Below are 25,617 nucleotides of genomic sequence, written 5' to 3'. Positions count from 1 at the left end.
TCTCTTCTCCTCTCTCTCCTCTGATTGGCTGTCTTCTGTCCTCTCTCTTCTCTCATTGGCTGCCTACTTAAGGGAGCCGAGGTGGCGTCAGAGGTAAGATGCTACTACGTAGCGTTAGCGCTCTGCTGAGCCACTAGCGCAGTTTGGAATTATTGCTAAAACTAGCCACTGTAGTGCTGTTTGAGTTGATGGATAACAACATTAGCCACACTAGCACTGTTTGGGTTTATTGCTAAAATGGGTTTATTGTTTATTGCTAATGTTGTTTTGATTTATCGCGCAAATTATTGCTAATGATTACTGTTCATGTTTACTGCTGCTAATGTTAATGCTATTGCTAAGATGATGTTGTCAGAAGAATAAGGGACTTAGAATTAGGGCCTACAAATCACAGCGAAGCAAAAATTTCAATCTCTGCTTTTCTCCTGTTCCTCCTCTGCCTCCACCTTCCGGCTGCTTCTCTCAGGCCATTTCCTCTGCCTCCGCTTTCACAGTTTTGTTTTAATCCCTAATTTTGTTAATTTTCCTACTTTTTTTCTTTGGTTCTGTGCTCCCGCATGCCACTTATTCTTTCTCCTTTCCTGCACTACTTTTGTGTTCACAAAATCATGGTTCTTTTCTTGACATGGTGCAATTCACCTTTGGCTAAGGCCCGCCCTAATGTGCTTTTTGACCAATCACAGCGCTGCAAAAGGACGACCTCGGACAAACCTCGGACAGTTTTGACAGCGCTCCATTGAACTCAATGCTGAAATCGCATGTTTTCGAGTAGTTAGCGAGATACGGTCGTATTATTATTAAAATATGATTGGAAATTGTGCCTGGGGTATTTGTGACAAAGGTGCAAGTTTCCCCGCGATATAACAGGTGGTAATCGCTTTCCTCTTTACCTAAAACCGGACTAATAAGCAGCTGGATAATCTGCCTTGAAGGGTCTCGGCAGCCTCACACTCGACTAGAAAGCACACGGATCAAAAACTGTGTGTGCTCCGATCATGCCACTATCTCATTCGTGTCACTTTTCAGTAAGGTTGTAAGCAAACCACGAACCTGTTTCAGAGTAGGATTTGGGATTTCTGACCTAATTAATGAAGAGACACCGCTAGCAAAGTTAACTATCGGTCACGGCAGGAGTGTTTTGACTAGCAGCTGATGGACGTGATTTTGTTAAGCTACTTAAGATATAAACCAAACGTTAATGTTACACAACGCTGTGGTAGCTTTGAAGATGAACAGCCATCACGTTGTGTGATTTCGTTTTCTTCTAGCAAGTTTGAGTCAGGGCTCAAAAGATATGCGAGCTCAGCTTACCATGGTGCTGGTTACAATGCCTATCGATAGAAGAGCCCATAACAGCTGTGATGCATTGGATGACCGTTCAGAAAATAAATACTTATATTCACAATACTATGAATGCGTTTTTTATTTATTAGGAGTGAATAACTGCTGCGATTTGCAGTCACTGCATAAATCACGTTGATATCTCAGCATTGAAAGTTTATCTGTCCGACCTAGCAACTGTAACTAAAGAGGGCGGGGCTTAGCCAAAGGCGAATTGGAGCAATGACAAAAGACAATGAACAGCTGCGCAAAGCACAATTGCAATACTCTTCTGCTAAGGTTGATGCGGCATGTTGCTAACCTTGAAGGCTTGGGTTGTCAGGTTTTTACTGTATGTGAGGGACTGCACACTTAACTCTAAGATGAGGTGGTCAGCCTTGGTCAATCCTTTCAGGGTTTAACCCCTTGTTCAGCTTCAGGCTTTGGGGTCACATGTTCAGGGGATTATTCCACTTGTCAGTCAGGAGTGGACCACGGAGTTGTCTTTCCTCTTTGACAGCGATAACTTATCAGTGACGACTGCATTCATGTGTTAGCGTGTCCTCCTACTCCTCCTAGGCTGTATCCATACTGACAGAGAGGGTTCTAAGTGATGGTGACCATAGTAACAGAATGGGTTTTGAGTGACGTGTGGGTCACCATAGTAACAGGATGGGTTCTAAGTGATGGTGACCATAGTAACAGGATGGGTTCTGAGTGATGGTGACCATAGTAACAGGATGGGTTCTGAGTGATGGTGACCATAGTAACAGGATGGTTTCTGAGTGATGGTGACCATAGTAACAGGATGGTTTCTGAGTGATGGTGACCATAGTAATGGGATCGGTTCTGAGTGACGTGTGGGTCTTCTCCTCCGTCTCGTCTAGTCGCCGCGGAGAGCCGTGCTGCAGCTGCTGGCCAATCAGGGGGAACTTGCTGACATGACTTCCCCTCAGCATGACATCACTTCCTCTCAGCCTCATGACCCCACACAGCGCCACAGTCAACCTCACACACACACACACATCCACAAACACTCCTCCGCAGCCCTCGCCGAAACTCGCCCCGCCCACTCCGCTGCCTTCGCAGAATCTCTCCCCGCCCACTTACAACCTCCCGACTACCTCGTGGAAACGGAGCAACTTCAGTCTTGTGCAGCGCCACATTCCGCGTCTGCTACGAGTTCCGCGTTCACTCCTGAACCCCAGAGTGGTCATATTGAACCAGTTGCCTTGGCCATAGAGGCTGCAGAGGTCCCTTCACCAAGTGACCTGGCCGCAGACGTTCCTCCTGCCGTCTGTGCAGATCTCGCCTCAGTGGCAGAAGTAGAATCGACAGTTAAAGACACTCTAGAGCCAGTCAAACAAGAAGTAGATTCTCTAGCGCCACCTAGTGAAACAGTAGACTCTCTAGCGCCACCTATTGAAACAGTAGAATCTGCAGCGCCACCTATTGAAACAGTAGAATCTGCAGCGCCACCTATTGAAACAGTAGAATCTGCAGCGCCACCTATTGAAACAGTAGAATCTGCAGCGCCACCTATTGAAACAGTAGAATCTGCAGCGCCACCTATTGAAACAGAAGATGCTCTAGTGTCACCTGATGTAACAGTAGAGATTTCAGCACCACCTAGTGAAACAGCAGAGACTGCAGTGCCACCTATTGAAACAGTAGAAACTGCAGCAGTCCACTTGGCTTCCACTGAGGTAGCGTCGCCACCAGAAACGGATCTGCCAGATGTCGCCACTCAGGAGGTTTTGCCTGAAGTCCGTTTGGAACCGACCCTGTCTGATGTACCTGCTGCCGCCACACAGCCAGATATCAGCCAAACTCAGGACTCTCAGGACACGCGGGCAGAACTTTTACTGGAAACTCAGACGACACCATCAGAGCAGCCTTCAACATTAGAGAGCGCCATGATACAAGAATCGCCTCCGATAGACGAGCCCCCTCAAGTTGAAGAACTTTCACTGGAAACTCAGACAACGACACCAGAGGAGGCCCCAACATTGGAGTCGTCCCCAATTATACAAGACTCCCCTCAAACAGAGGAGTCCTTATTGACACAACTGCACTCGACTGACAGTCCAGTTAAGTTGGTAGAAGAAGTAGAGGAGCTTAGTAAATGCGCAACAGAAGCGGCTACTGACACCCCAGTCGTACCTGAAGCAGCTTCAGAAGTCAGCTGTGACACAGTTATGCCTGAAACCACCACACCAGAAACAGATCCTAGTTGCAGTCGAACAGAATCTGATGGAGATGCAGCCCTAGTCCCCCAGCTCGAAGCAGCCATAGAACCCACCAGTGCCCAGCTGTTAGAGGCATCAGAGCAAGCTAGCACAGACACGGATGCACCCCAGTCACCCCAAGTGGCAATCACAGACACAGATGCTAACACGACTAGCAGTGACACAGAATCACACCGTGCAGCAGCCACAGACACAGATCCACAGCCACCACAAGCAGCCACAGACACAGATGCAGGTGCATTAGAGACATCACCCCCCCTCCCCTCCTGCCCACCTGAGAGCCCCCCTTCCTCCACACCTTTCCTTGTTGCCCCGGAGACGGTCGAGCAGGCGACGACCCAGCAGGGCTCCGAAGAGACTGCAGACCCACAGCTAGCTGTGAGTACCTGCTCTCTCTTCTGATAGCCTAACGTTAGCATTAGCATGCATTAGCACACATCACTCACATTGGAGACGGCTAGCCTAGCGTCCACTCTCTCACACACACACACGCACACAAAAAGTCCATTGGAGGCAGCTAGCCTAGCCTAGCATTCACTAGTGCACAACACAGTGAGACAGCTAGCCTAGCATGCACTAGCGCACGACACAGTGAGGCAGCTAGCCTAGCATGCACTAGCGCACGACACAGTGAGGCAGCTAGCCTAGCATTTACTAGCGCACGACACAGTGAGGCAGTTAGCCTAGCATGCACTAGCGCACGACACAGTGAGGCATCTAGCCTAGCATGCACTAGCTCGAGCACACTTGACTCATTTTGTGGCGAAGTTGAGTTGACCTTGGATGTTTCCTGTGATGTTTTCTGCGTGTCCATAACACACTGTCTCTGGGTGAACTGGAGTGGATTAAACTGGCCTCTTTCAAGCAACGCAGAGGCGGAACAATTGTACATGGGGCACCTTGGCAAAACACTGATAAGCCTCCCCATTGTGGGCTGGCCAAAGTCATTATAGAGCCCCCATCACCAATACAGAGGGCCCTGGTTCCAGGGGCAAATGCCCTGCTTGTCCCTCCTATAGCTTCGCCCCTGAGTAGACGATACATCCCGTCGTTCCAGAATGGTTACCGTTACCGATGGTTACCCCACTGTAGAACCCTCCTTTGGTTTTCACCTCACTGCCATGGCTACCTCACTGGTGAACCCTCCCAAGCCCCCCTGCAGAGGAAATGTTAGGAGATGGGAGAATTAAAGGAACCTAAACATTTATAGTACAATACATTAAAAGCTGTCGTGTATCTAAAGCGAGTTTGTTATCAGAGTATACTGGTTCCAGTCCCTAGACTAGAGCAATGTGAGGTAAATGTCTTATTTAAGGGCACTTAAACAATTACTTTCTGATTAGGGAACAAATGGATTTTTGTGTTGTGTAGTTTTCTGCTGTGTGCGTTTGTTGTTTTGTCTGCTTGCATATGATAAGCCAGTCCCTTCTAACACACCTATTTGAAAGCATGGCAAAACAGTGGCTACAAATGTCCCGTAACGTGCTAAACCTGCATGCCACACCCTCAGCAGTAGCTGTGTCAATATTAATGACTGCATTTACTCCACACTAACCCCAAGCACTGTCTGGAAACACGCTGCTGTGCCAGTTCTATGCTGTATGTACTCTGCATCAGGGGTGGGGGACCTATGTCTCGTTTTATACGGCCCCTGACATGATTTCACTCTATGCAGCTTCACATGAAATATAACATTGTTGTAACTTAATCGTAATTATAAAGCAATCTTAGAAATTACATGCAATACAATTCAGTTATATTCAGGGGACCAAGAGAAGGTGGGGTCTATTTTAAAGCTGGCCGCCTTCAATATTGGCCTAAAGTGCAGGGGGAAATCCTGGGTTGTGTTCATAGTACGGCCCCTTGAATTAAATGGAATTTGGAATGGAATTTGAAGTGGCCCCTTGAATGAAAAAGGTTCCCCACACCTGCTCTACATGGACTGGTGCAGATACATTATTCATGCAGAATACCACAGTAATGCCACAGTACATAGCAGACTAGTCCCACCTCTTGAAGCCCAAAGTGCTGTTTTGCCTGTAGCCTAGTGTGGCGTTATGCCTGTAGCCCAGTGGTTCCCAACCTATGGGTCGGGACCCAAACTACCAAAGATCCACAGGGGGTCTCGAAGCCCTCTTGATTTTAAGGGGTTTAATTTCAATACCATATATAGCCCATGTATATTTAAATTAAAATATCCATAGCAGCAACTAAATATAAGTGATACATTAAACAGTTTTTTCTATATTCGACTGAAGACAAATTGAGGAATAAAATGATAACTAATCGGTTTTCGCCGGAAACAGAGTATCATGTGACTCCCTCTTGTGTGGGCGCTTGCACCGGTGGGTCACCACAGCTTACAACGGTAAAAATGTGGGTCCCTGAAGAAAGAGGTTGGGAACCACTGCTGTAGCCTGTAAGTTATGTGGTAATGGTCGAGTACAGTGTTGGTATGGTTATGAGCTGCGCTACGTTCTGGCTGTAGCCTGTAAGTTATGTGGTAATGGTGGAGTACAGTGTTGGTAGTAAGTTATGTGGTAATGGTCAAAGTGTGGCGTTCTGGCTGTAGACAAGTGTGGCGTTCTGGCTGTAGCCTGTAAGTTATGTGGTAATGGTGGAGTACAGTGTTGGTAAGGTTATGTGGTAATGGTCAAAGTGTGGCGTTCTGGCTGTAGCCTGTAAGTTATGTGGTAATGGTGGAGTACAGTGTTGGTAAGGTTATGAGCTGCGCTGCAGCATCATGGTCATTGGCTCCTGAGGAACACTCCATTTCCCATAATCCCATTTCTCTTTTGCATTTCCCCATTTGTGTTGGCCCCACCCATTTGTGTTGGCTCCACCCATCCATGGCTAATGCCCCGCCCCTGCTGTATGGGGTGAGAGCAGGGCAGAGTTCTGTGTGCAGTGGGATGTTGCACTTGTGGAGCTGGATATGGGTGTTTGTTTTGGGTTGCTAAATCATGAGGGTGTGTGTGTCAGAGAGAGGGACGGGTTGAAGACTGATGTGTGTGTGTGTGTGTGTGTGTGTGTGTGTGTGTGTGTGTGTGTGTGTGTGTGTGTGTGTGTGTGTGTGTGTGTGTGTGTGTGTGTTTACAGGGCGCCAGAGTGGTTCTCTCTTCTCGTGGATACGCAGACTTCACACAGCAGGCCACCTTCGAAATCAAGGTACAGGAGCTCTCACGCGCGCACACACACACGTGTGCGCGTGCAGGAAGGCAGACGCACGCGCACACACACACACACACGCACACACACACACACACACACACACACACACACACACACACACACACGTGTACACATACACCTGCATGTTAGCACACACGCACACCTAATATAGGCATATATGTGAATGCACACTCACACACTTTTTTTTGTTTTGTTTATTGTTTATGTGTGACGTGCATAATGTTTGTTGATAATCATTTATTGTTCGTATCTCTCTAATATTATTTAGTTTATTTAGAAGTGTGACTTTTGCAATATTAGTGTGATATATTTATTTATTTAAAATGTCATTATGCTATTGTTTATTATACGTTGTGTACTGATAATTGTATATTGTTTACTGGGGCCTACAAAGCTTGTTCTGGTTAAGTTAAGAGGTAAATCACCTAATAGAAGAGCCCTTAAGTTAAGAGGTAAATCACCTAATAGAAGAGCCCTTAAGTTAAGAGGTAAATCATCTAATAGAAGAGCCCTTAAGTTAAGAGGTAAATCACCTAATAGAAGAGCCCGGTTTACTCCTCAGCCAACTTCTTAGTATAGGCCCCTGATCATTGTTTATTGTTTGTATATTGATGATTGTTTGTTTATTGATGATTGTTTGTTTATTGTTTGTTTGTGTAGAAGTGTGATGTGCACAAGCTGGATGATGCCCCTCCCCTGGAGGCGGTCCTTACACGAGAGGAGGGGCTTAAATACTACAGAACCATGCAGGTAACAAATGCACGCATGTACGCACACATACACATACACACACACATGCAGGAGAGGAGGGGCTTCAGTACTATAAAACCATACAGGTAACACACGCACACCACAAACACACACACACACACGCACGCACATACCGCAAACACATCACTAACACGCACACACACCACAAACTCACCACAAACACGCACACTTCACAATAATAACACAATTCACAATAATAAAAAGTATTGTTGTATATTATAATATGTTATTGCTTCTATTGATGTTTGTATTTCTTGTAAATATTGTTATTATTATTATTATTATTATTTATTATTATTTTTTTAAACATATTTTTAGGGGCTTTATGCCTTTATTTGATTGGACAGTCTGAGATGGTGACAGGAAGCGAGTGGGACAGAGAGATGGGGTGGGATCGGGAAATGACCCCGGCCGGATTCGAACCGGGGTCCCCGTGGGCATGCAAGCCCAAATGTGGGGGGCCCAGCGCGCTGCACCACAGCCCCCCTGTTATTATTATTATAGCCAAGTCGCCTAATTTCGCCCGTCCCCCAATTCCACCCGCCTACTTATAAGTGATGATAGTTAATTATGTATCCACTGTTTAAGTCAGGAATGGATATCGACATGATACGGAGTTTGTATGCTTACAATTTGAAACGGTGATGACATTTAAAACCGAATCAAGCGGCCATAAACAGCATTGTAATAAAGGGTCTCGTAACGGCAGCATGGAACCTTAATTTCACGACGACATTCTGGCTAAAAACTCGCCCTGGCCGCTTCCCTGTTTCACTTTAGGACCAAAATTATTCAACCGTTTCCACAGTAACGACCAAACTAATCACAGTTCCTGCATCGGTAAAGCCAGGACTACAAGTGTGAACGAAATCAGCACAACAGCATGAAGGAATAATAAACAGTAACGGAAATACCGACGTGACCTGAAATCAAGCGGTCGGAATTGGGAGCCTGTGAGCCTGTGAGCCGGTGAATTGTACTGAAGCTAGATTTTGGACATGCTGGACGTTATTGCCAAATTACGATAGAAAGGGCTACCAATGTTAGCTAATAATGCTCATTACCTCATCTACACAGTTGCCGGTATCCAAAAATATACGATAGCATAATTAAATAGTATCTGAAACAGGGTGTATGCAGGGTTGTAAAAAGTATTAAAAGGTGATAAATTAAAAATCCAAAATTTAATGCCATTAAAAGTTGTACATTTCCTCAAAAGGTATTATTTTTGGAAAAACAAGGTTTTTTTTTTAAGTTACACCATTTTGATACAAAAAAATCTTTGTTTATTCACCGTTTATCACAGTTTTTTCATACACCAGTGATTCGCGCAACAGTAGCCACCTGACCTAGTTCATAGCAGAGTCGTGCCGTAGGTCTATGCCGTAGAAAGCAGACTGTTGAACAGTATGGCCTACTCTGGAATCGCACTGCTCCCTTTCAGTCGTCGAAAGTGTAATGTAATGTTAAGTTAATGTTAAGAAATTACAAAAGATGTCTTGTCAATACTGGCATCTGAATGTCGTGATGGTTGTAAAAACAATCTAAAGGTAGTGAAAAAGGGTATTAAATGGTAGTAAATTTGACGTCAAGATTGGTGTATATACCCTGTGAAATAGTGATATTATCACGTTTTCAGTGAAGTGATCAGTGAAGTGGGCGAAATTTGGCAACCTTACTATACTATATTAGTGATTATTTATGTGATTATTGCTATGATGTAGATGATGCGTCGTATGGAGCTGAAGGCTGATCAGCTGTACAAGCAGAAGATCATCAGGGGATTCTGTCACCTGTACGACGGACAGGTACACACACACACACACACACACACACACACACACACAATACAACGGACAGGTATACACACACACACGCATATGAGCACAGCTACCACACTACAATAAGCACATGGCTGGTGTGCTGATGTATATCTGTGTGTGTGTGTGTGTGTGTGTGTGTGTGTGTGTGTGTGTGTGTGTGTGTGTGTGTGTGTGTGTGTGTGTGTGTTTACAGGAGGCGTGTGCGGTGGGTATTGAGGGGGGTATCAACCTTAGTGATCACCTCATCACGGCGTATCGCGCTCACGGATACACACTCACACGCGGAGGAACCGTACGGGAGATCCTGGCAGAACTCACAGGTGAGAGGAGAGATGGAGAGAGAGTGTGTGTGTGTGTGTGCGCGCATGTGTGTTATTTAGGCCGTGGTGGTGGTATCGCTTAGGGCAGTGTTTCTCAAAGTGGGGCGCAAGCCCCCCTGGGGGGGCGCAGAGGCATTGCAGGGGGGGCCTGTGACATCCGATTTTGGGTTTTTTCACCCCAATGAAATTATTTCCTCTCTCCAATAAGCAATACATTTTAAGCCCTCGCCAACGTTATATTGTAACATCGGAAAGGCGAGTACTGCTGTTGCTTGGGGGGGCTCGGAAGCATCCAGACCCTCCGCAGGGGGAGAATGATGGGAAAAGTTTGAGAACCACTGGCTTAGGGTAAAGGCAGTTCCATGGACATGTAGAGTAATAGTAATAATCGTGTGTGTGTGTGTGTGTGTGTGTGTGTGTGTGTGTGTGTGTGTTATTTAGGTCGTTGTGGGGGTATTGCCAAGGGTAAAGGAGGTTCCATGCACACGTAGAATAATAATAATAATAATAAGTGTGTGTGTGTGTGTCTGTGTGTGTGTGTGTGTGTGTGTGTGTGTGTGTGTGTGTGTGTGTGTGTGTGTGTGTGTGTGTGTAGGTCGGCGTGGGGGTATTGCCAAGGGTAAAGGCGGTTCCATGCACATGTACACTAAGAACTTCTACGGAGGAAACGGAATCGTAGGAGCACAGGTGAGGTCTGCAGATAGATGCAGTGTGTCTGTGTTTATAATTAAGTGGATAATAATGTGTGTGTGTGTGTGTGTGTGTGTGTGTGTGTGTGTGTGTGTGTGTGTGTGTGTGTGTGTGTGTGTGTGTGTGTGTGTGTGTGTGTGTGTGTGTTTGTGTGTGTTTGTGTGTGTTCGTTCTAGGTGCCTCATGGTGCAGGTGTGGCTCTAGTCTGTAAATATCTAACGTGTGTGTGTGTGCGCGTGTGCGCGTGTGTGTGTGTGTGTGTGTTCTAGGTGCCTCTGGGTGCAGGTGTGGCTCTGGCCTGTAAATATCTAACGTGTGTGTGTGCGTGTGTGCGTGTGTGCGCGTGTGCGCGTGTGTGTGTGTGTGTGTGTGTGTGCGCGTGTGCGCGTGTGTGTGTGTGTGTGTGTTCTAGGTGCCTCTGGGTGCAGGTGTGGCTCTGGCCTGTAAATATCTGGGCAAGAACGAGCTGTGTGTCAGTCTCTATGGTGACGGAGCAGCCAATCAGGTACGAGACACACACCACACCTGATGACATCACATATCTCTCTCTCTCTAATCCCCTCTCTCTAATTACATGATGATTTCTTCAGCATTTTGACATAGTGGGGTCTTTCCATTATCAATCCTAACACCTCCCTTGTGCTTGAGGCCTTGTGATGACGTCACAAGACATCATTGACGACATTGGTTTAGTTCAATGTCTTGCAAAAGTGCACCTCTGCAGGCCCTACCGTAACTGGGTTACTACGCCGGCCCGGGTCATTTGCCGATCGTCTCTCTCCCACTCACGTCCTGTCGCCCCTAAAGGCCAATTTATACTTATTGGCGCTGACGGTTGCAGAGCCTGTGCAACCGCCTGTGCGCGACCACACCCCCCGCGCGCCTCAAAAAAATCCTGACTACGCGACAGACGGTTGCGAAGGTCGCAGAGAAAAGGCGCTGTGATTGGTCGTCTCGATACTTCCTTCTTCTCGTGGCGGCACAGTTCTCCGGTAGTTTATGAGAGCCAAACTGTCAATATTCTGTGGAATACGAACACTTTCTTTCTAGTGTGTGTAAATAAATGAAGCTACAATGACTGAATTAGTAAGTAGCAAACAAACACTACATCAGTTTAGCACTCGCGGCACAATGCCTGCAGTCTGACTACTGTACTGTAGCCTTGTAGCTATGTAGCCAAATGTAGCTAACGACATGACACCTCGTGCGCAGATCTATAACATCAACAGTGGTTAGCGACCGTAAGCAACAGGCGCCGTTGCTGAACTATAATCTGCCCTTAAGGGGAAAAAAAGAGCACCTCTGCCAAGGAGGTTATGTTTTTGGTCGCGTTGGTTTGTTTGTTTGTCTGTCGGTTAGCATGACCACTTGAGAGAGAGGTTCAGGGTAACACTTTAGAATAATGGATGCAAAAAAGCATTATAAAGACTTAATAAATAATTAACTATTGATGAACAAAACATTAACAAACGTTTGTAAATGACTAGGAAATGTAAACAAGTGCTTGTAAATGACTAGGAAATGCTATGTTAATATTTTATATTTATCAAACATTTACAAGTTGGTTGTAAATGAATAAAATACTCTGTTATAAGGTGTGTAAAATCTTGCAGATATCATTTGTAGATATTTTATAAAGCATTAATAAAGCTTAGTTAATAATAAAAACATTTGTTAATGTTTTATTCATCATTAGTTAATTATTTACTGAGTCTTTACTAAGGAACATTATTATAAAGTGTTACCAGGTTCAGAACGGAGGATTGAGAAAGTTTGGCAGCCCGATCAGTGTTGTCACAACTGGTTATCCCCTCCCAGAGGAATCTGGCAAATGACTCCTTTTAACAGTCTACTGTACTACTGTAGGTTGTATGCGGTGATTTGCCAACACGTGAAATGAGCGTTACACATGTAGTCATGGTTTTAGTTTTTCAGATGTAGATGTTTGCCAGAGGTGATGCATTCAGTTTATGTGACATGAGACATTTAATTCAGAATGAACTCACTTTAATTCTGAATAAAGCTTAATTCCGCTTTGAAAACTTCATGTAAATACTTCACAAGTCGGAAATTAAATGAAAGATCAACGTAAACTGGACAGAACTATTTAATTCTGAATTATTAATTCTGAATTAAAAACGTCATGCAAACGTAGCCAATGATCAACACACACCTCAAATGAGAAGTCTAACCATTCTTGCCTGTGCTGTATGAAAAATACAATGTAGCCTGCTGTGTATACAGGGGTTTCTCTACACAGGAAAAGGTTGACTTGGGATCAAGTGAGATGTGCGTTTATCAACCGTGTGCATTGATGATGTTCATACCATCACATTTGAAATGAATAGGTCATAATAATGTAATGAAAATGTCAAATGTATGTAATTCGATCTGTGCGTGTGTCTATAATATATATATATATATGTGTGTGTGTGTGTGTGTGTGTGTGTGTGTGTGTGTGTGTGTGTGTGTAGGGCCAGATCTTCGAGACGTACAACATGGCGGCCCTGTGGAAGCTCCCCTGCATCTTCATATGTGTAATGTGTGTGTACTGTATATGCGTGTGTCTATAATATATATATATATATGTGTGTGTGTGTGTGTAGGGCCAGATCTTCGAGACGTACAACATGGCGGCCCTGTGGAAGCTCCCCTGCATCTTCATATGTGAGAATAACAAGTACGGTATGGGCACCGCCGTGGAGAGGGCAGCCGCCAGCACCGACTACTACAAGAGGGGAGACTTCATACCGGGACTAAGGGTAACACACACACACACACACACACACACACACACACACACACACACACACACACACACACACACAGCACCGACTATTACAAGAGGGGAGACTTCAAACCAGGCCTCAGGGTAACACACACACACACGCGCACGCGCACACACACACACACACAGCAGCCCAGCACCGACTACTACAAGAGGGGAGACTTCAAACCAGGCCTCAGGGTAACACACACACACACGCGCACGCGCACACACACACACACACAGCAGCCGCCAGCACCGACTACTACAAGAGAGGAGACTTCATACCAGGACTCAGGGTAACACACACACACACACACACACACACACACACACACACACACACACACACACACACACAGCACCGACTATTACAAGAGGGGAGACTTCAAACCAGGCCTCAGGGTAACACAGACACACGCACGCACGCACGCACGCACACACACACACACGCACACAGCTTCACACAGACTTGAGACTTCTGCAGGTGTTTGATTGGATGATGACTTGAGCTGTAATTAAACGGTGACATTCTGGGATAGTTTCTTGGCCTGTGTTAAGGTTGGAGGGTAATACTAATTAGAGATGCACCGGATCCTGATTTTAGGATCCTGCCGGATACCGGATCCACTGCTTAAGATCCTGCCGGATCCGGAACCGGATACCGGATCCTACGAAAGGGTTGAAACACATAGCCTACTCACACACGGGGGGGCCTTTTTATCACGTTGGCTCAAACTATTTTGACTGAAAAGCCTCGGCTACCGGATCCTGGATCCTGGATCCTGGAACCGGATCCGGATCCTGTGAAAAACCCTATTATCCTGCCGGATCCGGAACCGGATCTTGGATCCGTTGCATCTCTAATACTAATTGATCTAAAGCGATCGGGAGAAAGGGGATACTGCTGTGTTCTGTTAGCTGCAGTTGGGAGGGATGCAGAAAGGGGTGCAAAGTTCTGTTGAGTCTCAGCTGTTATTGGTAGATAAGATGAAGACATGGATGTTTAGTTTATCCTTAAAGGTACACTGTGTACACTAAAGATTTTTAGTTGTTTCTTTCCAGAATTCCTGCTGCCCATTCGCTAATGTTACCTTTTTTATGAATACTTACCACCACCATCAAATTCTAAGTATTCATTATGACTGGAAAAATTGCACTTTTCATACATGAAAAGGGGGATCTTCTACATGGTCCGCCATTTTGAATTTCCAGAAATTGACATTTTTAGCTGCAAAAATGACTGTACTTGGGCCATACTAGAAAATATTAGTTTATTACTTAGAAAACATTCATGATGTTTTCGTGTGTACGTGGTGTGTGTGTGTGCGCGTGTGCGTGCGTGTGCATGTGCGTGCCTATGTGTGTGTGTTTGTGTGTGTGCGTGTGTGCGTGCGTGCGTGCGTGCGTGCGTGTGTGTGTGTGTGTGTGTGTGCAGGTGGACGGCATGGATGTGCTGTGTGTGAGGGAGGCCACCAAGTTTGCTGCAGATCACTGCCGCTCTGGAAAGGTGCGTACGGGGGGGGGGGCAATAAAATGCTCTTCTTAATTTATGCATTAAATATAATTACATAATAAGGACTAAGATGTGTATTTATAATGTCCAATAAAATGCTCTTCTTAATTTATGCATTAAATATAATTACATAATAAGGACTAAGATGTGTATTTATAATGTCCAATAAAATGTCCTTAATTTATGCATTAAATATAATTACATAATAAGGACTAAGATGTGTATTTATAATGTCCAATAAAATGTCCTTAATTTATGCATTAAATATAATTACATAATAAGGACTAAGATGTGTATTTATAATGTCCAATAAAATGTCCTTAATTTATGCATTAAATATAATTACATAATAAGGACTAAGATGTGTATTTATAATGTCCAATAAAATTCTTCTTCTTAACGCCCAATATATATTAAATATAATATCGTATTAAGGACTAAAATGTATATTTATAATGTCCAGTATAAACATATTTAAGTATGTATTTATAATGTCCAGTATAAACATATTTAAGTATGTATTTGTAATATCCAGTAGAAACCTATTGAAGTGTGTATTATATGAAAGTGTGTATTTTATGAAAGTGTGTATTGTATTGAAGTGTGTATTATATGAAAGTGTGTATTATATGAAAGTGTATATTATATAAAAGTGTGTATTATATGAAAGTGTGCATTTTAAAGTGTATATTTTCCCTTGTGTGCGTGCAGGGTCCCATCCTAATGGAGCTGCAGACTTATCGTTACCATGGACACAGTATGAGTGACCCCGGCATCAGGTATGACATCACAATATACTGATGACATCATAGGGACTATAGCGATATGACATCATAGTTACTATAGCAATAGGACCTTAACGTTACTATAGTGATGGCATGAAAGCTACCATAGTGATATGACATAGTTACTATGGCAATATGACATCATAGTTACCACAGGGAGATGACCTCGTAGTTACTATGGCAATATGACATCATAGTTACTATGGCAATGACATCATAGTTACTGTAGTGGTGACATCATAGTTACTATGGCAATGACATCATAGTGGCCATGGTGTCTTTCTAGATAGCTTAGTTCTGCTGTTGATCGTGACCCACGTAACATGTGCGTGTGTGTGTGTGTGTGCGCACAGTATCTAATGTATGTCTCTAATGTGTGTGTGTGCGTGTGTGTGCGCGGTATGTGTGTGTGGCGTGTGTGGTATGTGTGTGTGTGTGCGTGTGTGTGCGCGGTATGTGTGTGTGGCGTGTGTGGTATGTGTGTGTGTGTGCGTGTGTGTGCGCGGTATGTGTGTGTGGCGTGTGCGGTATGTGTGTGTGTGTGCGTGTGTGTGCGCGGTATGTGTGTGTGGCGTGTGTGTGTAGCTACCGTACTCGTGAGGAGATCCAGGAGGTGCGCAGTAAGAGTGACCCCATCTCCATGCTGAAGGACCGCATGCTGCAGAACAATATGGCCTCAGTAGAGGAACTCAAGGTACACACACACACACACACACACACACACACACACACACACACACACACACACACACACACGCCATCGCATGCTAGAGAACAACATGGCGTCTGTAGAGGAACTCAAGGTAGACACACGCACACACACACACCATCACACACACACACACACACACCATCACACACACACACACACACACCATCACACACACACACACACACACACACACACACACACACCATCACACCATCACACACACACACCAGCACACACCAACACACACCCTCTCACACACACACACACACACACACACACACACACCATCACACACACACACACACGCCATCGCATGCTAGAGAACAACATGGCGTCTGTAGAGGAACTCAAGGTAGACACACACACACACACACACACACCATCACACACACACACACACACACACACACACACCATCACACACACACACACACACACACACCATCACACACACACACACACACACACACACACACACACACACACACACCATCACACACACACACACACACGCCATCGCATGCTAGAGAACAACATGGCGTCTGTAGAGGAACTCAAGGTAGACACACACACACACACACACACACACACACACACACACACACACACACACACACACACACACACATTACATTGCATTTGACAGACACTGTATATCCAAAGTGACTTACAATCGAGGACATAATCTTAGCCCACAACACTTGCGGATACCAAGTGCACAGGAGATATAGAGAACAAAATGTGCAAATGCAAAGAAGGTTTAGTTTTTTTAGAGTAAAGTAGAGTACACACACACACACACACACACACACACACACACACACACACACACACACACACACACACACACACACACACACACACCATGTCAAGAGTCTGGCCTGGGACTAGGGCAGCTCAAGCATTAGTGTAGTACAGTGTTTCTCAACCTTCTTTGAACCAACGCCCCCTTGACCTTATCAAAAGGCTTCCAACACCCCCCCGACCCCGTCATAAGCCTTCCAACACCCCCCTTAGTATTACAAAATTAAATGGACTAATGCGCCCCAATGGCAACTAAGCATTGCCCCCCTCTCAGCTGTAACACTCACAACGCCCCCCTACAGCTCCCCAACGCCCCCTGGGAGGCTGTACCGCCCCCGTTGAGAATCATTAGTCTAGTAGATACTCTCGAAAGAGGAGAGTCTTTGCTTACTTAATGAAGGCTGCAAGAGGTGTGCTGAGTCTTGCTGCCTCTGGGAGACCGTTCCACCACAAGTCGACCGCTGAAAAATGCTTCAAACCGGTTGAACTGAACTGAAATAAACCCTGCTAAGGTTGTGTGTGTGTGTGTGTGTGTGCACGATTTATATTATATAACGTGTGTATGTTCTCTTCTCTACTCTACATTTAGAGGTTCGTAAGGAGATCGAGGACGCGGCCCAGTCATGTGTACATTATAATGTGTGTGTGTGTGTGTGTGTGTGTGTGTGTTACAGGAGATTGACGTGGAGGTTCGTAAGGAGATCGAGGACGCGGCCCAGTTCGCCACCACGGACCCAGAGCCCCCCCTTGAGGAGCTGTGCAACCACATCTTCCACAACGAGCCGCCCATCGACGTGCGGGGCACCAGCATCTGGAGCACACTCAAGTCACACAGCTAGAGACCAGAGGAGAGGAGACGCACACACACACACACACACACACACACACACATACACACACACACAGGGGAGAGGGGAGAGGGGAGAGGAGGTGGTCAAGATCTAGGAGAACAGAAGACGAAGACTTAGGGGAGGGGGTTACAATAACAAACGCACATGTATACTGTATGCACACACACACACACACACACACACACACACACACACACACAGATAACCTTTCAGCCTCCATCTATCTCTCCAGAACATGTAAGTGTGTCTGGGCTCAGTGTAAATAAATACAACACATGAAATACACATAAAATACATCTACTGCTACTGGGAGAGATGAGAGATGAGGAGGAGACTTACACAACCAGAGAGAGAGAGAGAGATAGAGATGGAAAGAGAGAGAGAGAGAGAGAGAGAGAGAGAGAGAGAGAGAGAGAGAGAGAGAGAGATGGTGGGATGAGAAGGAGACAGGGTAGGGGGATGGAGGGATGAGTAAAGAAGGGAAGAGGGCTGGAGTGGAGAAAGGGATAGAGAGGATTGATGAGGGAAGAGACTGGGCAGGTCTGGTCTGGAGTAACTGACTGTACTGGCAGCTCCTCTTTTTAAAACTCACACACAATAACGTCTCTCTACCGCTTCACCTCATATAAAATAACGCTTCTCTAAATGACGTTTCTCTAAATGACGTTTCTCTAAATAACGCTTCTCTAAATGACGTTTCTCTAAATGACGTTTCTCTAAATATCGCTTTCCTGATGTTTTGCTTCTCATGTCTGTCTGTGTGGCCTTCCCATTTCACCACATCCTTATTTCTTATTGCTCCAGTTGAGTTCAGCTGGCTCCTCAGTAGACTAGAGGGAGCGGCATCTAGATGCCCCCAGACAGGAGGGCCAGACAGGCCTGCAGGCACCGCTCCTATCACACACAGGCCAGCAGGGGGCGCTCCTATCACACACAGGCCAGCCAGTGTCTGCATCTGCTGTACAGGACGTGTCCTATCTGCTACTTATGTATTTATTTTCCATATCTGCATCTGTTTAACAGCCAGGAGAGACACGTCTGTCTCTTTCCTGTCCACTACTGCTGTTTGCCATATCTGCTCTGCATCTGTCTTAATACCTAATATCTCCTCTCCCCTCTTTCCTTATGTATCTCCTCTCCTCTCCTCTTCTCTCCTCTCCTCTTCTTTCCTCTCCACCTGTCTGTTCTACACTCCTCCTTCTGTTTACTAATCATAAGCCTTCAGTACATGAATGAGTACATGGCCTCTAGTAGTGTATGGGCTGGAAGCCGCCATTTTGTCTTCAGAGCATCAGCCTGTACCGGTGGCCATCTCGTCACCGCCGGGGGGTTTGGCTTCCTCATCAGTAACAACCAATCAGCAGTCAGCCGTTACGCGGCAGCCAGGACGCCATATCTTGCCAAACTACACACTTCTCTGAACAACGCCATGCGACTGTGCGTGCGTGCGTGCGTGTGTGTGTGTGTGAATATTCTCACTCCTTAAAACAGCATAGCGCTGTTTCAATCCCTGCCTGTTACAATAGGACGGTTAATCCAGTCAGATAACTCGTTAATCTGCTCGTTAATCTGCTCGTTAATCTAGTGGGCACTCTAGGTGGTAATTAGGAGTTAACGAGGTGAATCTGCAATAATGTTAATTAGCTGGTAGCAGAGACATGATGCCACTCATCTGCCAAATGAACTTTTTCTTTTGTCTCGTGACCTTCATGTAAACGTGTGTGTGTGTGTGTGTGTGTGTGTGTGTGTGTGTGTGTGTGTGTGTGTGTGTGTGTGTGTGACGCTATTGAGACGCACAATCCTGAGCTGTCTACTGTCCTGCTCTTTCTCTTTGTCTCTCAAGGGAAACTCTCTCTCTCCCTCTCTCTCTCCCTCTCTCTCTCTCTCTCTCTCTCTCCCCACCTCTCCTGGGTAATTCTCCGTCTTCTGGTGTATTTATTTGAAAGGTTGTTTTTCTTTGTTACATTAAAACATTAAAAGAGACTCATGTAACCTCACGTTGCTGTGTCATGTTTCTTCCTTCTCTGTCCACTGCTTTGGTCCCCAGTGATCCTCATCTCCATAGTAATAGTCCAGTCATCTACTTCAGTGTTTCTCAACCTTTTTTTAGACTCGGCACCCTTTTCAATTCATGAAAAATTTCAAGGCATCCCAAACCAACAAACCGTAACATGGCATGGCATCCGATACCACAAAAGCTTAGAAAAGTAACACATTTGGAGACGTCACACGACCTACGTTCAAAGTTGCAGCTGACTGGGGCGACCTATAGTGCACAAAATGGCAAATGAAAGATTCCACTGACTAGCATTAACTTATCAATTTAGACAAATATGTATTATATTACATAATTTATTTATCAGCCACGTTTCCGCGGCACTACCCCTGTTGAGAAACACTGTAATAGACTACAGAACACAGCAGTCAATTCAATATTTATTCACATTGTCAACATTTGTTTTAACATGAGGGGGGAAAACGGCATACTACAAGTAACACTGCCGTTTATTGCACTGTTCTGCGTATTGCAAAACTTTGGCCTCCAAAGAAGTAAACGCTACATTTAAAATCAGTTTCATATACTGCATTAGGATATTCTAATATGTGTGCTTTAAACCGGTTGAATCCTTCTAGTGTAAACTCCTCCAGCGTTAGGGGATAGTTACATACTAGGCCCTTATTTAACAACAACAACACTTTCCTCCATAGCACCCACTACTATGGCTATTTAAAACAATTGTGGTATCCAATACAGAATATACATCAGTCGTGGGAACTTATTTATGGTGGGATTATGAGCAGAGATGTCTAAAATAATAAAAAAAAAAAAGAGAAAAAAAAATAACGGTTTCCTTCCAACACAACCAGGTAACTTCTGTCAACAGTAGACCTGTGTACTTGTCTTACAAACAGCTGACTCTGCACTGGTTGGATGAAGTTTGTGGTGGGTCCCTCCCAGTTCGGTTTTTAGTCCAGTAAAGACACAGAGTGCGTTTTAATATGCGACCTTGCCTCCTCCACTTGCTTCTCGTCATGATGACATCACTGACAACAGCATTATATTTCAATATCTTGCAAAAGCTCTATTGTAAAGTCTTTTTCTCATTTGCAATTGGGATGGTGAATGAAAAACAGTCCCTCAAAAGTTGTTGTGGCTTGGCTGACAGCTGGGAAACTTTATCGTTTTCTCCACGGAGGAGGGGCCAGGAGGCGGGACGAGGAGACAAGCACAAGTGGAGGAGGCAAGGTCGCATATTGGGATGCACACACAGTCTATCTCAGTGATTCTCAAACTGTGGACCCTGAATGTATACCAAGTGGACCTTGAAATCTTTTTCTAAAAGCCAAAATCATATTTTTGTGTGTTACTGTTCTATGTGAGTTTCATGGTTTACTGGGTCAGAGGTGGAGCGTGGACATTTTTGAAAATTTCAGGTGGGCCCCAAGTTGGAAAAGGTTGAGAACCCCTGGTCTATCTCAGTAGGTACAATGGAGTAAATGGTGTAACAGCTCTGTAATATAGGCCTATTGTGGTGTAACAGCTCTGTAATATAGGCCTATTGTGGTGTAACAGCTCTGTAATATAGGCCTATTGTGGTGTAACAGCTCTGTAATATAGGCCTATTGTGGTGTAACAGCTCTGTAATATAGGCCTATTGTGGTGTAACAGCTCTGTAATATAGGCCTATTGTGGTGTAACAGCTCTGTAGGCCTATTGTGGTGTTGTAGGTAGCCTACTTACACCATGAATTAACTTTTACTTTTTGACACCGTTGATTGAGATAATAAAAACCTGCGACCTCCTGCTTTAGCTTGACAAGACATTGTTGTTGTTATTATTATTATGATTATGATTATGATAATGATTATTTTACATGCTGGCGGACGGCAGCCCTAATATATGGCGGTCTACAATGAAATGCTGCCATCTGGTGGACACCTGATGAAACAGCAGCAGTGAGTTGGCAACGTCATTACGCAAACACAGGAATACAGGAAGACCGTGATTTTTGACGTTCAGAAATGTCCTGAAATACTTTACCTGACTATCGACGCGAAGTGAAACTTCAGCTTCATAGTACTTGTCCTGGAGCAGGATTGGAGAGAAGTTTCTCTACAGCTTTATCGTTTTTTTTTACTTTAAAACTTCTGCCACACGCATTAAGTTTAAGTTCAATCCCCAAACCAGGTGAGACGAGACGACAGAATTCAGCTCTTGTTCCAGGTGTGTTGTCACTGCCCTGCCTGCCGATATGCCACTGGCCCAGTTTGCAGACCTCTTCCAGAAGTTACCTGTCAGCCACGATGCAGAGGTGAGTCGCATATCATATCATCCACTCACCACTCCAAGCTACAGAAAGCGTCATGCAAACTAATACCTTTGCTGTAAGCAGGGTGTGTGTTGCCATATCTTATGGGGAGTTGTAGAGTTTGCAGTTGATCCACGAGTCGCTGTCTGTGAACCACCACTTGTGTGCTGAACTCCAAATGCATAGAAGGAGAACTAACTATTTGCTATTTATTACGCCTAATGTTGGCGTTAATGTCCGTTTATGTAGTTTACACGCCTACTGTTCGCCTTGTTGCGCTGAGTGCCGTGTGGTGTCAAGTCAGGTGTGCGTGACCAGACTTGCCCTGCGCCGCGCGCCTACTGACACACGGCAAACAGCAGAGGTGGAATGCTGCTAAATACACGTTTGTTGTTGTTGTTGTTGTTGTTAAAACAAACAAACAAAAAACACCAGCACTTATACAAAGCCTTCCACATCTGGTGTTGTTAGTTGTTGTATTATAGCCCACTAGCCTATGAGAATGAAAGTGAAAGCCCATTGGGAAACTCCAACTCCCATTGTCATTGTGACACAGCACACAAGTGAACACTGCACACAACGAAATTGCATTTATGCCTCACCCGTGCAAGGGGGCAGCCCTCAGTGGCGCCCCATGGGGAGCAGTGCGGTGGGACGGTACCATGCTCAGGGTACCTCAGTCATGGAGGAGGATGGGGGAGAGCACTGGTTGATTAGTCCCCCCACCAACCTGGCGGGTCGGGAGTCGAACCGGCAACCTCTGGGATGCAAGTCTGACGCCCTAACCGCTCACCCATGACTGCCCATGACCATGACATGAATCTTTCTAGTATCCAGAACTTGTATTGTAGAAGCAGGGAACCCCTGTTTGTATACCACTGTAGGCTAGTAAGCTTAGGCTTACTGTATCATAGACACTCTCCTCTCTCTACATAGGAATACACTACCGCATAGTGTATAGCAGAATATTGTAGCCTATGTTCGTGTCTGGTGTCCTGCAGGTCAGAGGTGTGTGTGTGTGTGTGTGTGTGTGTGTGTGTGTGTGTGTGTGTGTGTGTGTGTGTGTGTGTGTGTGTGTGTGTGTGTGTGTGTGTGTGTGTGTGTGTGTGTGTGTGATAAATGATGTTGTTCGTGTCTGGTGTCCTGCAGGTCAGTGATGATGGCATGGGGGAAGACGACCCTGTTGTAAGTACACACTCCTACCCATGCACGGTTTTATGGCATTATTGTCTTGACAAATGAAATCATCTCTGAAAAACGGCATTTTATGTTCGCTTTGGGTCATCCCTGTTTAATGTTTACATTTATGTGGTGATCTGAAAATGTTAAGTGCGCCAAATGTGCAAAAAAAAGTTAAAAAAAATAAAAAATCAGTAGGCCTAGGCGGCAAAAACATACCCACTGTGTGTGTGTGTGTGTGTGTGTGTGTGTGTGTGTGTGTGTGTGTGTGTGTGTGTGTGTGTGTGTGTGTGTGTGTGTGTGTGTGTGTACAGTATTGTGTGTGTCTGTGTGTATAATGTAATGACTGTGTGTGTGTGTGTGTGTGTGTGCGTGCGCGTGTGCGTGTGTGTGTGTGTGTGTGTGTGTATGTGTGTGTGTGTGTGTGTGTGTGTGTGTGTGTGTGTGTGTGTGTGTGTGTGTAATATAATGTGTGTGTGTGTGTGTGTTTTTGTGTAATATAATGTGTGTGTGTGTGTGTGTGTGTGTATAATGTAATGTGTGTGTGTGTGTGTAATATAATGTGTGTGTGTGTGTGTGTGTGTGCTAGGAGGAGTCGTCAGTAGAGATTCCTATTCACCACGTGGTGCGGAGCGGCTGTGAGAAGGCCGACAGATCCCACTTCACACTCCTCAAAGTACTCGGACAGGGCTCCTTTGGAAAGGTGCGGTGTGTGTGTGTGTGTGTGTGCGTATGTATGTACGTATCTGTGTCTGAGTTCTGCTTGTTGCTTGCCTGCCTTGCTTGTTACTGAAAGGACAATAGGTCTGCAACACTGTTCGATGCAAGTGCCATTAAACTTTGTCTGGCAGCACCGAACAGTGTTGAACTGTTATTTTCCTTTCAGTGATCTTCTGTTTGGTCCAGCACCTGTGCTGCTGATGCGCAAAACATTCTCTGGCATTTTGATGGTCCAACAGCACAAACCAAACTATTTTAAACCAAGTCTGTAACCATTTGTTTGTTTGAATTGCTTGAAGAAGGTCAGCAAACCGAAATGTTGCATTAAACCATGCAAATGTGAACAGTGTGCGGGAGCTTTCTTTGCTTTAACGTTGGTGACCTAGGGGTTCCACTCCTACGCACCTGACCAAGGAGGTGTGCAAGAATTCTCAACTCATTTTGCCTTGCATGTTAGCCCATGTCTCCCTGCCTGTACCTCTGATATGACTGATGTGTGTATTGCCTGTGTACAGCAGGTTATTTTCCTTGTTTGTCTGTAAGTCTTGTGCACGTGCCTCCTCTGCTTGTTTGTTTGTTTGTTTGTTTGTTTGTTTGTTTGTTTGTTTGTTTGTTTGTCTACATGCTGTCTTGGCCAGGGCTCCCTGGAAGAAGAGGTGTCATACCTCAACGGGATCTTCCTGGATAAATAAGGGTCAAATCATTTAAATTAATATTAATATTTTGGTGCTGCATGTGTGTGAGCGTGCATGCATGTGGTTGCGTGTGTGTGTGTGTGTGTGTGTGTGCATATAATACACGAACATTAAGCATGTGCACGCACATTTGTGCATGTATTGTGTGTGTGTGTGTGTGTGTGTGTGTGTGTGTGTGTGTGTGTGTGTGTGTATGTGTGTGTGCGTGCATATAATACACGTACAGTAAGCATGTGTGCACGCACATTTGTGCATGTATTGTGTGTGTGTGTGTGTGTGTGTGTGTGTGTGTGTGTGTGTGTGTGTGTGTGTGTGTGTGTGTGTGTGTGTGTGCAGGTCTTCCTCGTCCAGAAGAAGCGTGGTGAGGACGCAGGAGAACTCTACGCCATGAAGGTGCTGAAGAAGGCCACGCTGAAAGGTGACGAGAGGGAGAGTGTGTGTGTGTGTGTGTGTGTGTGTGTGTGTGTGTGTGTGTGTGTGTGTGTGTGTGTGTGTGTGTGTGTGTGTGTGTGTGTGTGTGTACTCACTACTTTATAGGGCTCTGGGAAGAGAGGGGAGTTTGCGGGGAAGGCCTCATTGTGTGTTTGTGTGTGTGTGTGTGTATGTGTCAGAGAGGGATTGAGTGTTTAGTTGGATGGGCATCATCGATCATACCTGTCAACTTTGAGCTCCCAAAATCCGGGAAAATTCCCATATTTTAAGCCAAAATCCGGGAAATTTTCTAAAGGCCAAATTTTGACAGTCAACGGGATGACAGAGACAGATCGGACGGTGCGTTCCACTCTGCTTTTCACAACAGTGCGCGTGCAAAGACAGATCCTGTCTAAAATCCCCCAGCACATGTTTTACAGCGTGGAGAAACAATGCAATGAAAACAAAACAATGAAATGAGCGCAATGCGTTTCTTCTTGTT

The 25,617-nt window shown here is 45.2% G+C and overlaps 2 protein-coding genes and 1 non-coding gene across 3 annotated transcripts in view; all 3 read left to right on the top strand.

Annotated features, from left to right (window-relative positions):
• Positions 1-1,850: 1,850 nt before the first annotated feature.
• pdha1a (pyruvate dehydrogenase E1 subunit alpha 1a) lies at positions 1,851-17,914 on the top strand. The gene is made up of 12 exons (XM_063202697.1): positions 1,851-3,947; positions 6,669-6,737; positions 7,422-7,511; positions 9,257-9,340; positions 9,549-9,675; positions 10,271-10,362; positions 10,778-10,870; positions 12,972-13,127; positions 14,571-14,642; positions 15,360-15,427; positions 16,019-16,127; positions 17,624-17,914. Exons 1-12 carry the CDS (start codon positions 2,262-2,264, stop codon positions 17,786-17,788), a joined length of 2,811 nt encoding a protein of 936 aa, XP_063058767.1. The 5' UTR covers positions 1,851-2,261; the 3' UTR covers positions 17,789-17,914.
• Positions 12,122-12,259, top strand: LOC134453398 (small nucleolar RNA SNORA47). Its single transcript, XR_010035598.1, has one exon. It is a non-coding gene; the product is annotated as a small nucleolar RNA SNORA47 (small nucleolar RNA).
• Positions 17,915-21,773: 3,859 nt separating the features above from the next.
• rps6ka3a (ribosomal protein S6 kinase a, polypeptide 3a) overlaps positions 21,774-25,617 on the top strand; it is a 29,632-nt gene continuing 25,788 nt past the window's right edge. Inside the window, exons 1-4 of the mRNA XM_063202695.1 lie at positions 21,774-22,113; positions 23,260-23,295; positions 23,879-23,992; positions 25,041-25,122. Coding sequence (XP_063058765.1) covers positions 22,054-22,113; positions 23,260-23,295; positions 23,879-23,992; positions 25,041-25,122 — 292 coding nt within the window. The 5' untranslated portion in view covers positions 21,774-22,053. The remainder of the gene's footprint in view (positions 22,114-23,259; positions 23,296-23,878; positions 23,993-25,040; positions 25,123-25,617) is intronic.

The sequence above is a fragment of the Engraulis encrasicolus genome, chromosome 7 (genome assembly GCF_034702125.1).
Source record: "Engraulis encrasicolus isolate BLACKSEA-1 chromosome 7, IST_EnEncr_1.0, whole genome shotgun sequence".
Taxonomy (NCBI): Eukaryota; Metazoa; Chordata; class Actinopteri; order Clupeiformes; family Engraulidae; genus Engraulis; species Engraulis encrasicolus.
The sequence above is the reverse complement of the archived record's forward strand: the minus strand, read 5'-3'. Positions and strand labels throughout refer to the sequence as shown.

Bases quoted from the DNA above. Each gene is read 5' to 3' on its own strand.
- pdha1a (XM_063202697.1), top strand. From the start codon at position 2,262: ATGACTTCCCCTCAGCATGACATCACTTCCTCTCAGCCTCATGACCCC. The intron at 14,643-15,359 runs GTGCGTACGGGG...GTGTGCGTGCAG, and splicing joins ATCACTGCCGCTCTGGAAAG to GGTCCCATCCTAATGGAGCT. The intron at 15,428-16,018 runs GTATGACATCAC...GTGTGTGTGTAG, and splicing joins ATGAGTGACCCCGGCATCAG to CTACCGTACTCGTGAGGAGA.